This window comes from Mirounga leonina, unplaced genomic scaffold (assembly GCF_011800145.1).
Source record: "Mirounga leonina isolate KUSES-001 unplaced genomic scaffold, KU_Mleo_1.0 Mir_53, whole genome shotgun sequence".
Classification (NCBI taxonomy): Eukaryota; Metazoa; Chordata; class Mammalia; order Carnivora; family Phocidae; genus Mirounga; species Mirounga leonina.
In genome coordinates, this window is record NW_023270807.1 from 23,912,273 (window position 1) to 23,924,657 (window position 12,385).

The following is a 12,385-nucleotide window of genomic DNA, read 5'->3' on the forward strand; positions in this document are numbered from 1 at the left end:
GAGACTGAAGCTACTACCTACATTGCCTGTTACTCATCAACAACACTTGGCCTAGTCAATCTAACCAGTCATCAAACTTTGCCTTTTCTTCCTTAATCTGTATTTAACTCATGCATTACTTTCCATCCATTCCCAACCCTATTCCATGGCAAGCCATTCTCATCTTTGCCCAGAGTACCCAGCTCTCTAGTTATCTTTTGTGACTTTCCACGATTGTATATCATATATTTATATACTGTAATACATATGTTATATATATTATAAAATACATATATCTGTGTGTGTATACATGTATATGTATATATACATGTATATATTCCCTAATATGTGTGTGTGTGTGTGTATACACTCCTACTCTACTCCACCTTCTAGCCAGAGAAAGTACAATTGATTAGGTCTGTTCAGTTGCTCTTGTAGCATACTCAAGCTCAAGTCCAAATTCCTTAGCAAGGAATTCCACTCAGAGCCTAACAGGATCTGACCCCTGCCTTCATTTTAGAATTGATGACTTTGGTGATCACCTGAAGCACAAGTATTCTACAATATTCACTGAAAAAAATTTCTTGGGTCTTGAAATAGGAGGAGTGTTGGTATAGTTAAGATTTTAAAGTCTTTTTCTCAAAAGGAAGGTCATCTTGTTTTTGTTTGGAAATGGACCAGTTAGCAGAAGAAATCAGTAGAACGAACCACTTAAAGGTTTCAAGTACAAAAGATCCAAACTTTAGATACCTGTTATATTTTGGCAAATGCTTAATATATTTTGCTTAATATATTGAGAAAAAGCTTACATTTTCCTTAACTAGCAAATGTTTATGGATTAGTTTTTTTGATTACTTATTTTGATTCATCTTAAGAATGATAATGATGATTTCTGGTAGTTATCCCACAAACCAGAGATGGGCTTAGTCTTTTGGGACTTCTTAAGAGCTTCTCCTGGCTCCTGGCGAACTTGTCCTGAATACCAACGTTTTCCTCAAAAGCAATGAGATTCATTTTAGTCTTTGAAGAGCTTCTTAGGTGAGGTCCCTAAGAGGCTTTCGAAATAGGTATTTCCCATTGGCTGCCTGGACCATGAAACAGATAGATAACACCTGACTTCAAAGTCCATTTGTTGACATAAACAACAAATATGAATGTTTAAAATGTAGTCCAGATTGAAAATATGCATGGGTAAGTTCAGGAAGACAGTTTGATAAATATATGAGTCATCTACAATGAGGAAAACTGTAGACACTTTTGAAGGTAAAATTCTGAAATACATCTGTGGCTCAACTAGTTGGCACTTGACATGTCTCTAGTAACTTTAATTCACCTCAGTGAAATATGGGTCTATGGCCATGGCTGGGTTTTATAACCTGAGAATTAAATCATCTTCCAGTTTCTTTTTTTTAGTCTAGGTATGGAAATTCTAGGGCCATTTTTCTTAACCTTTCTCCATTCTTATACATACCCTTGTTTAATATCTCCAAATTTACTTCATGTATATACCTAATTTCCAAATCATTACATGATTTCGCAATTTTATCTTCTGTGGCTAAGCTTAAGTTATTGGAATTACTGCTATTTCTGATTGTGAGCTCCAGGAAGATAAAAAAAAAATGCCCAACAAACTTGAGGCTGTGCCAAGAATTGCATTCAATTGTAGTTTAGCTTGCAACCAGTGAATTTTACTAGTTTCTATGTTCCCAGATGCAGCCACTATGATTGGGAATGTGAGGAAGAATCATTGTAATTCAAATATGCTATGATTAGTGTATTACCCTGTCCCTTGCTGGTGGTACAATTTTTATATTGTCTACTCTGTTTTAGCCCCTACCTTATACACTTTACACATTATCATATTTAATAATGACTCTGTACCATTTCATTTCTAGTTATCATTTATTAATAACTGACAAATTATACACGTAACTAAAATTTAAGCTTATATTTTATTCTTGACTCTACTGTATAATATCTTGCAGCTATAGAATAATAAAGGCCAGTGGTTCTCGATATTTTAAAATAAGTAGGTTTCTATCTTCTTAGCTTTGGAGTTAAGATCTTATCTAAGTAAAAATGAGATAAAGAATCCAGTTAGAGAAAGGATTTCCAAAATGGAAGGTACAGGAAAAAAAATGATGAATGATAGATAATTGGACACAATACAGAAGCTTTTCTGACTTGAATTTAAAAAATAATTCTACAATTGTCAAATAAAATCTGGAGTCAATCAAAAGCCTGCAGAATTCAGCCACAGACTTTTTTTTATACATAAGGACTTTATGAGAACTAATGGAAGAATAAGAATGATGATATAAAATGGTATTTTATAATTCTCTTCTCCAAGAATTCCAATGATGCCTTCAACTCAGTGAAGGAGGTAGGCTTGGTGATGTAGCTTCATAGACAAACAGACTGAATTTGTAGCTATTTGATTGCCTTACTACCCCCCCACCCTCCCACATACACACTTGTCATTTCTATACTTGAGAACAGAAATGAGCCCAGAGTGTATTCTTAGACCAACACCAAGTTATGGGAGTTACAGAAAACCAGGTTTTAAGCTCAGCAAAGTGTTAACCTGGCTGTTTGGCCAGCTCTGACTCTGTGCTTTTTGCCTCAGCATGTGTCTGCCTGCTTTCCCAGGTTGGTGCTCTCGTCTCACTCTCTGTGTAATAAAAATTTGGGCTACGCTTTGTCCCCAGTTACTGAGCGGTAACGTCTAAACTCTGGAATTTCCTGGAGTAATGGGAAAGTCTTGTTATTCATGGTGGGTTCCTCTGACCACACCTGGTAGTTCATGCCAATAAGATGACTCGGGATGGAGGCTGGTCATGACAACCAGGAGATTAGAGGGTTTGGGCGTTAACAACGTGACACCAGCCGAATCTGGAGAAGAAAGAAAGGAGTCTGGAGATATTCAGTCATTCGTGCTGCATAATGGAGCTATAATAAATCTCTGGGCACTGAGGTTTGCATGAGCTTGGCAACACCTTGTGTGTTGTTACACATCAGTATGCCAGGAAGATAGTGCCACCCTGAAGATTTTGAAAGCTTTATGTTTGGGGCTCTCCCAGACCTTGCTCTATGTATCTATTTCTCTCTCTGCCTGGTGCTGCCTTCTTTCCTTTTGCTCTAATAATTAATTGCTAAGTTAGAGCCCTTTCCTTAGTTATGTGAGTCATTCTGACAAATTATCAAACCAGAGGGGGTAGTGGGAATTCCAAATTTGTAACCAGCTGGTCAGAAGAAAGGGTGGCCTAGAGTCTCCCAAACTTGTGACTGGAGTGTGAAGTGAGGGCAGTTTTGTGGAGAGTTGTGTCCCTCACTTGTAACATTTGGGCTAACTCTGGGCACCCACCCTAGTCGGTTTGCTCTCCCAGTCTTCTCAGCAGCCTGAATTTAGCTCTTTGCCCGTGACTGGACCTATCCCTGCTAGAATTTCCAAATGCCAACAACCTCCAGGGGTATCCATCTGTCACCTGCTGCTGCACTCCTCTGATCACGAGGGGATGTCTCCTGGAACCTTCCTGCACAGTTGCCAGGCTCCAGAGAGACTGACCTAAGTGTTCTAGATCCATCCTCCCCCTCCCCTGGCCTATCTTGTTACCAGCAGAGCTAAAGGTTTGACAATGTCCCCATTTGGTTAGGTAATTTACAAAAAGACACCAATATTAGTCATCAGTAATCATAATTACATTTTCAACTGGCATACTTTTTCAGCAATCTGTATATATCAGTTCCCATTGAATCATTCAATAAATTATGACATATTTGATAAATATGTGTTGCACACTTATCTCAGGACAGTGTATCTTAGTCTTTTACAAATTCATACCCTCTATTAATAAAAATAAAAATCTCCCCAAACTGTGGAAATTTTATAAAGACTCCCTAAGGTGGTATGCCTCCAGGTTATATTTTTTCTTAGCTAGTCTATTTCCAGGTGGCCAAGAAAATGTTTTCCCAGCTTTATATTTTATATTCTGTACTTTGGTTTTAAAAATAGCTCATTTTTGTATATTCTAAATGTAAATCATTATCATATTGAATTTACTTTTTTTGTACATGATTTGTTCACCTCAAGATTCTGACAATAAATCACTCAACTCTTCCCTCCCCATCAGTTAAAATGATTGTACCATTAACTCAGCAGAAAAGAAAGTGATAAAAGAACCTTCCTATGGCTTGTTTTATTGTCTCAACAAGAGAGCTGTTAGGTGCATATGAGCTGTAATTTTTTGTGAACTCTTTGTCGGGTGAATTTTAGACAAAGTCAAGTTTGAGATTTAAATGTTCAGCACACAATTGTTCAAAAAAGGGACAAATTCTATTTTCCATTATTTAAATGTATTTTTTAAGTGAATTTAAAATGCCAGGTCCTAGAACACAATATTTGCTTATAAAGTACCCAGTGTTCTAAAGGTAGCCTGTGCATAATTCGTATGGTGCCTTTAAAGAATGAAAGTGCCTGGCGCTGTTTTGATCATTCATATTAAAATCATAGGCTGCTTTTCATCACGCTCCCATGTGTGTATCTGAAACTTATTCTCAACTCTAGCTTCCAAAAGAACCACCCAGAAAGCTATTCAACTGATGCCCCCAGTTCTCATCTCCAAGGATTGTGATGGAGCTGATCTTGAGTGGTAACTGGATATTAGTATTTTTTCAAGATTCACCAGGTGATTCTAAAATGTGTAATTAAGGTTAAGAATCTCTGATCTGAAATATTGAAAAGCAGGTTCCAGTTTTGCCTAAAACTGAGTGGAAACTGTAATATATCTATTACAGTGGAAGCGATAGAGTAGTAATGAATGCACTAATCTTTTTGATTGTCTGTCTAGGCAACATAATCTACATTTATTATACAGATTAGTTGAATTAGATATCCATCTCATTGCAACTTCTGAAATAGTAAAGACCAGAAAGTTAGCTATGTCTTAATTTTACAAGTGAATTTTAGGGGCGCCTGGGTGTCTCAGTTGGTTAAGCGTCTGCCTTCAGCTCAGGTCATGATCTCTGGGTCCTGGGAGTCCTGCATCAGGCTCCCTCCTCAGCAGGGAACCTGCTTCTCCCTCTGCCTCTCCCCTCCACTTGTGCTCTCTCCCTCTCAAATAAATAAATAAAATCTTTTTTAAAAAAGTGAATTTTAAAATACTTTAGAAGTGCCATTTCATTAGTCCTTTAAAATAAAGGACTAATAAAGTCTAATAATTTTATATAGTCCTTTATATAATAAAGGACAAAAAACTTTAAAAATAAAGTTTAAAAATCTATGTTAAAAGCTCAGTAGAATAAATCACAGTGATATTTTTCTCAGGAGCCTATCATGTAACAACTTCAATATTAATAAATCCTAGGAAAAATAAAACATCCTAAGATACATGAGTTTTTAAAATGTATGGTAAATTCTTGCCCATGTTAAGAAATTTATCTTCATTTATAAAATCAATTTCCTCAAATTTATATTTCTACTTACTATTAAAAATGGACAGACTTTGTTCTTGAATCACATGGATGGCGTGATTGGCAGCTAGCTTCATTTTCTTTTGCTGTTTTCACAGATTAATCAATGCAGGGCTTATTTTCATACTGGGATAATAATCATTCCTGCCTCTGAACACAAAATGAGCTTTGTGTTCTGCAATCGTCTTGAAGTGAGGCACTCAAATGCCCTAGAATATGGCACAAAATTCTTTTTGCTTTCATTCATTTCAAGACAGTGTATTAATATTATCCTCCTTGCTTCCACACAGCTGTCATTTTAAATGCCACTAAAGAATGGATGCATAATTAGCTCTTCAGTTCGTACATTAAATACATTTTAATAAACAGTTCTTTTCTCTGAGAAGAGAATATTGCCATCCATTCTTAGCTGTCAGTCTCAGAGAGAATTTAGAGGGTGTTTCCTATGTGAAACATTGCTTAGCCAAGCTGATCTATGGACTGTGTTTAAAATGCACCCTTATTGAATTATGAGCTATTCAGACTTACCCAAAACAATTATAATGACTCTGATAAATTAAGAAATATTTTTAAAATGAAGAAACTGATTTGGATTCCTGTAAGTCCAATATTCATGTTCTAAAAATAAATTCAAGTTATCAGAAACTTAACATTTAAATCTTAATAATAATTAAAGATCAATGAAATGTTTAATAAATATTAATACATTAAATATTAATATAATAAATAATATACTTATGTTGTATTTTAATACTAGCATTTATTTAAAGGATTTAATGTTAAAATTTTATATTTATAATACTTCAAGAAAGAATAGTTTAATCTTTAATATTAAATTGTATGCAAATATCTTGAATAATCCAATTGTGATGACATCCAAAAGGATGTATGATTTTCTTTGAGGTCAACATATCTGTCACTTCAACATGAATTATGGGTCTGAAAGAGACAAATACAATTTTAATCTAGTGATACACAAAACACAATGTATGATGATTCAGAGTGAGGCATCACACTGAATGACTGGATTTTTACTTCTGGTGGTTTATTTCAAACCATTTCTAAAGGAATCCTAAGAGAGAGATTCCATCCATGAGTCTTTTGAATGCAGGACCTAGTTATCCTGAAGAGCATTCCTTCTTCCTTTCCTAATACCTGTTAGCCCCACAATTCTTTCCAGCAACCTGAGCAGGAGAGGCAACCGATTGTGAGCCTCTTCACTTACTGTCCAAATCTGGGTTGTTGCCAGGAAACTGAGAATTGGGGCTATTTGTTTTATAAAAAATACAGTCATTCCATTGAGATTTAGTATCTCTACCCAGGATACAACCAAAATGTAACAGAGAGGAATTACTAATTTAGAATGGAATTGAACAAATAAGTGGAGATGAAAGGTTTAAATGTTATTGATTTAAAAGATTGTACACAGTTCATTAAAGGTAAGCTATAAATGGATGCTTGTTAATATACTAGTTACTATGTGAGGTACGCAAAATTAATGAAAAAAATCAATCTGTATTTGAGATGAGTAGGTCCTCAAATAACTGCTCCACATGCATATTTAAATTTCATCATCTGCTCATTTGCATATGATAGGATGAGCAGCCTATCAGTACGAAGCCTGTACTTCAAGCTCCCTCTACATGATAACCTGATACCAAAATCTGAGTGTATACAATGCATTTTAATTTGTTAATTAAATTTCAAGATGATGATGCTGAGCACTTACTATTTCTCAGCTTTGGACTTGAATTCTTGAATTAATGCTTGTTCAGTAATGTCAGAAAATGGCAACAGATCCTAGTGGCCAAAGAAAAGATCATGGCCCTAAAGACCAGTCTATTTTTAGCCACATATATGTATCTAATCTTTCCACACTAAGAATATGGCCAATTTGGCTGACATTTCAGTTAATAAAATAGGTTAAAAAAAGTTATCATGTAAAAATTCCTATGTAATATCTTTCTTACTCTGTCCAGACATTTTCCTCATTACTTTATTTAAAATAATGTGTCAACTGCTTCTGGGTGCTGAGAAGTACTTATTGATAAATTGTAATTTGACCCAGAATGAAATCTAGTGCTGATGGGCAGGCGTAGCTTTTAAAATAAAAGCGGTTGTTTGTCTGTAGACTTTGTTGCAGCAGAAGAATCAAAGAACCAAGAAGAATCATGTAAGACCCATAGGTCAGAGAGGTAGACCCCGCTCTCCTGACCATGGTCCCTGGATGTCCGTTATAAGATCTGAAAAGCCATAGTTTATATTCGCACACTTTTCCCTATTACCTTACATGGTAATAACATTTTAAAAAATAATTAGAAGCAGAAAACTCATCTCTTATTACCAGCTACACAGTCAGATATCATCCATTAATTTTAGTACATGTAATTCCATAAAGTAAAGCTCATAGGGGTGATTTTCCTCAAATTGTTGTGCCAAGTGTAAAAAGCAATGACTGTATTTTGCAAATGAAAATCCCAGTTTTAAAAAGTGATTTATAAATAGTAATGTGAGTTTCAAGAGATTGTTCACCACAGTATCTCCAGGATTGAGAACAATGGCTTGCACATGTTAGCCATTAAATAAATGTTACACGAGTAATGTTCTCTGACCTTCTCTTGTATCACATGGTTTATAAGCTGGCACAGTTTTTTATATGTAGCCACAGGTTTCTCAACAATAGACAGGAACCGGGGAGGGAAAATCCGTCTATCATGTACACCATCATATTCCTACAGCCTGTAAATACCTATATGCACACAACTGAATGAATTAAAGGCCCGTGTTGTGTCTTATTTACCTATCATCCTAAGTAATCATACAAGGCATGTGGCTGGATTCCTATTTGTCCTTTTTTAAAAACTGTATTATTTATTTGAGAGAGAGAGAGAGAAAGCATGAACAGGGGGAAGGGCAGAGGGAGAAGCAGGCGCCCCACTGAGCAGGGAACCCTATGTGGGACTCGATCCCAGGACCCTGCGATCATGACCCTAGCTGAAGGCAGACGCTTAACCAACAGAGCCACCCAGGTGCCCCTTGATTCCTATTCGATTAAGAATATGCTTGGAACAATGCAGATTTACTTATTTCGCCTTTGAACTAAGAGAATGCTGCAGCAACTGAGCCAGGCGTGTGCGAACTTGTCCATCGCTTATTTTTTCTGTGAAATAATTTCTGAAAACATATTTCAGTTATTTTGGAGAATATCCCTTCTCTCACAGCAGGGAGATTATGTTCATTTGATTGGTGGTGGAGAAGCTGGAGTCTGAGAGAGAGTGAGCCTAGTGCTCATCTTGGGTTAATTTTTTATTTTTTCCTGTAAAATACTCTAGAAAACCTTCATCCCCTTAGATTAGTGGGAGAGTAGCTGGCAGGATTTCGAGAAATCTCACTAAGTTCAACACCCTTCCTTTAAAATAAACTCAGGTTTAAAGTACCAGGTCCTGTTCTTTCTCTCTAGGTCCACTGAACTCTGCCCCGACTCCCAGCAACAAAATCGGATGCGCTTGAATTCATTCTTACTCTGTCATTTGCGAATTGTTTAACTCAGGCAAGTTGCTGACAGCTCTGAGCCTCAGTTCCTTCTTTGTAAAGTGCAGATGACAATATGAGTGTGTACCCTCTATGATTCTAGTGGGGATTCGATTATGTAGATATACACAGAATGTTTAATGAGGATTATTTCCATAATCTCTAATCCTCATGATAAATTGCTTAGTCCAGAGCCATAATAGGTAGGTGCCTCATGTGAGGTAGCCCCAACTGATAGCATTCCAACCACTGATGAGACTATAAAAACAGAAGCTGCGTTCCACAATTGTACTCTCATATTGACTTAACCTCTGTTGTTTAGTTTCCTCATTATAAAATGGAGATAAAAACACTTAATAGTTCAGTTTATCATAAAAAATAAATGAGAAGATATACGTAAGTAAGTAGCTTATGGATGGCAATCACTGTGGGGGCGGTTTATTCTTCTGCTATTTTTATTTTCTACTCCTATTTCTACTCCTCATGATATTCCACCTGGAGAAGTGAGTTGATTAGGTAACTAGTTTCAGTGAGGGTGCACTTCCTCCTTTCCTCTTGAGGTCTGGACCTTCCTTTCATCCTTATAAAGCACTGCACCTGCATAATGTGGAGCCCCGAACACAGAAGCACCATTCATGATCTCTTTACTGCTCCCCATAAAGAGAAACGGAGTGGCTTTGGTATTATTTCAATAAGAACTGGGGACCGAAAACATTTAAATAAATGTTATTTTTCAAGGTGGCCAGCCGGTGACACTGCATATGTATTTTAAGGAGTGAGAAACTACCTTTCAAAAGTGATATACTGTATGGATATGCCACAGATACTCAATAAATCTTACTGAATTGAATTACAATTAATTCTAAGTAGTATTTTAATTAAACAGTGTATATTTGAAATTAATTTTATAGACTGACATGCTATTTGACTATTAATTCTTATGCCAAGCATTATATGGCACTTCTCAGAGCTATAAGAAAATAACTTGAAAGCCACAATTTCGGCCCTTAAACGTTTTAAAGTATTTTAACTGTGTATTACTCTAATGATCTTTGTTACAGCAGGAAAGACACAGCATTGTTGTCAAATCAATGAGTCAGACAATGGACACAGTGGAACATGTAAGACACTGTTCAAAATGCTCACTGTTGCTGTTGAAAATGATCTATGATTGTGATTAATTGCTTTTGAAATTTTGATCAAAATTGATCTGTCCAGGTTTCTGGCACTGGCTCTTGTACATCAGATCTCACCCTTGAATTACATAAATCAATTTAGTTTGGACTTCTGTAAAACCCAGAGGTAGAAAGCTAGAAGTAATTTCTGAGTTGTCAGTGACTGATGGATATTCTGATTTCATAGATTTAGTAAAGAAAAGGTCTTACCGTAGCTGTCATAGGCATCCTCACTTACTCCATGACCGTAGTCATAGTATTCAGGGACACTGCAACAGATTTAGACAGCAATCAATGCTACTGTAATCAGGAGGAATCAACCCAGAAACTCATATGGAATTTGAAAGCAAAATGTGTGCTAAGGTAATATCCCGAGAACCTCTAGGCATCAAACACAATCCTAAAAAAATATTCAGGAAGAAAAATACAGGTTATTGACAAGGAGTGCTATGATTTTCTCATGCCACCTCAGAACTTCTTTATCTCTAACCTCCAATTTTATAAATCAAATTTCCCTTAAAACACAAGTATAATACTTCAAAAGTTGTCAAGAGGGAAGTTATAAAGATCTATTTCCAAGAAAAAGTGCTATATAAGATGACAATCTGGTCAATTGTGTATGGCTTTTAACTCGGTTACCTTAAGAAATATGCATCCATTTCATCTTCACTTCCAACACTGAAATTATATTTACACTCCCCACTAGCCCTTCCATAGCATGTCCATGCCCTTCTCAAATAGATAAGCGATTTATTTTTATTTAATATTTTGCTAGATGCTTCCCCATTTCAATAACTGACAAGAAGGTGTCCCTCCTCCATTTCTTACCAAGTTACGCCACGTGTTCCCTTACTACAATTCTCATCACTCTGTCTTTCACCAACAGTTTTTTCCTTTAAGGCACCATTCTCATTAGCATCCACACATTTCATATATCTCTCATAACAAAAAAGTCCTCCCTCATCCCCACATCTCCTTCTAATGACTATCCCTTTCTCTGCCCCTTTCGGGCAAAATTTCTTGAAAAGAGGCAACTAACTGTTCACTCTTTTCACTGCCTCTCTTGCCATATATAGGTTTTTGAAGACAGTCCAATCAGGCTGTTGTCTCCAATGACACAGATCTTGTCATACCTTGACATTTCAAATCTAGTGGTCAAGACGTGGTCCTCATTTTACATTAGCACCGTTTAACACAGTTGACCACTTCCTGCTCCTTCAACCACTCCAGGTGCTTCTGAGATGTCCTCAGAATAAATATTAACTACTTATATTAATATATTCACTTTGATAATTTATGAGAGCTTATATACTTATACTTTACTTATATACTTATACTTTATATACTTAAAAAGTGTGGTGAGAAAATGGCTTAATATCAAATACCAAAATTGTATAATTGTATAAGGACTGAGAGGGTGGGCCATAGATACCAAAGGGTTAGGTTAAAAGAAAAGATACAAAAGCCTAGAATTTTGTGGTTGTCATTATCCCTCAGGGAAATCTCATAGGTCTCATTATATTAAACACTTCAGATTTCCCTGACAGTAAGGAAAGAGAAGCAAAAAAGAAAATACAAGTCTATGTATTAGAGGTGAAAAAGAGAGACAGAGAAGTTTGGCCCTCTTTATCTTTCTGGGAGGCAACTGATAATGCATTAATTCAATTTTAGTGTAAAGTAGTTGGAAAAAAAAGAAAAAGATGGGAGGCAACTGATAATGCATTAATTCAATTTTAGGGTAAAGTAGTTGGAAAAAATAAAAGAAAAAGATTACTGAGCCCTTTCAATATTTCTTGTAGGGCTGGTTTCCTGTTTGCAAATTCTTTTAGTTTTTGTTTGTCCTGGAAGCTTTTTATCTCTCCTTCAATTTTCAATGACAGTCTAGCTGGATCTAATGTTCTTGGTTGCATATTTTTCTCATTTAGTGCTCTGAATATATCATGCCAGTCCTATCTGGCCTGCCAGGTCTCTGTGGATAGGTCTGTTGCCAATCTAATGTTTCTACCATTGTAGGTTACAGATCTCTTCTCCCGAGCTGCTTTCAGGATTTTCTCTTTGTCTCTGAGACTTGCGAGTTTTACTATTAGATGTCGGGGTGTTGACCTATTTTTATTGATTTTGAGGGGGCTTCTCTGTGCCTCCTGGATTTTGATGCCTGTTTCCTTCCCCAAATTAGGGAAGTTCTCTGCTATAATTTGCTCCAATATACCTTCTGCCTCTCTGTCTCTCTT

At 36.2% G+C, this 12,385-nt stretch overlaps 1 protein-coding gene across 1 annotated transcript in view; it reads right to left on the reverse strand.

Annotated features, from left to right (window-relative positions):
• KHDRBS2 (KH RNA binding domain containing, signal transduction associated 2) overlaps positions 1-12,385 on the reverse strand; it is a 575,928-nt gene that overhangs the window by 8,860 nt on the left and 554,683 nt on the right. The window contains exon 8 of the mRNA XM_034990634.1: positions 10,365-10,423. Within this exon, the coding sequence (XP_034846525.1) occupies positions 10,365-10,423 (59 nt within the window). The remainder of the gene's footprint in view (positions 1-10,364; positions 10,424-12,385) is intronic.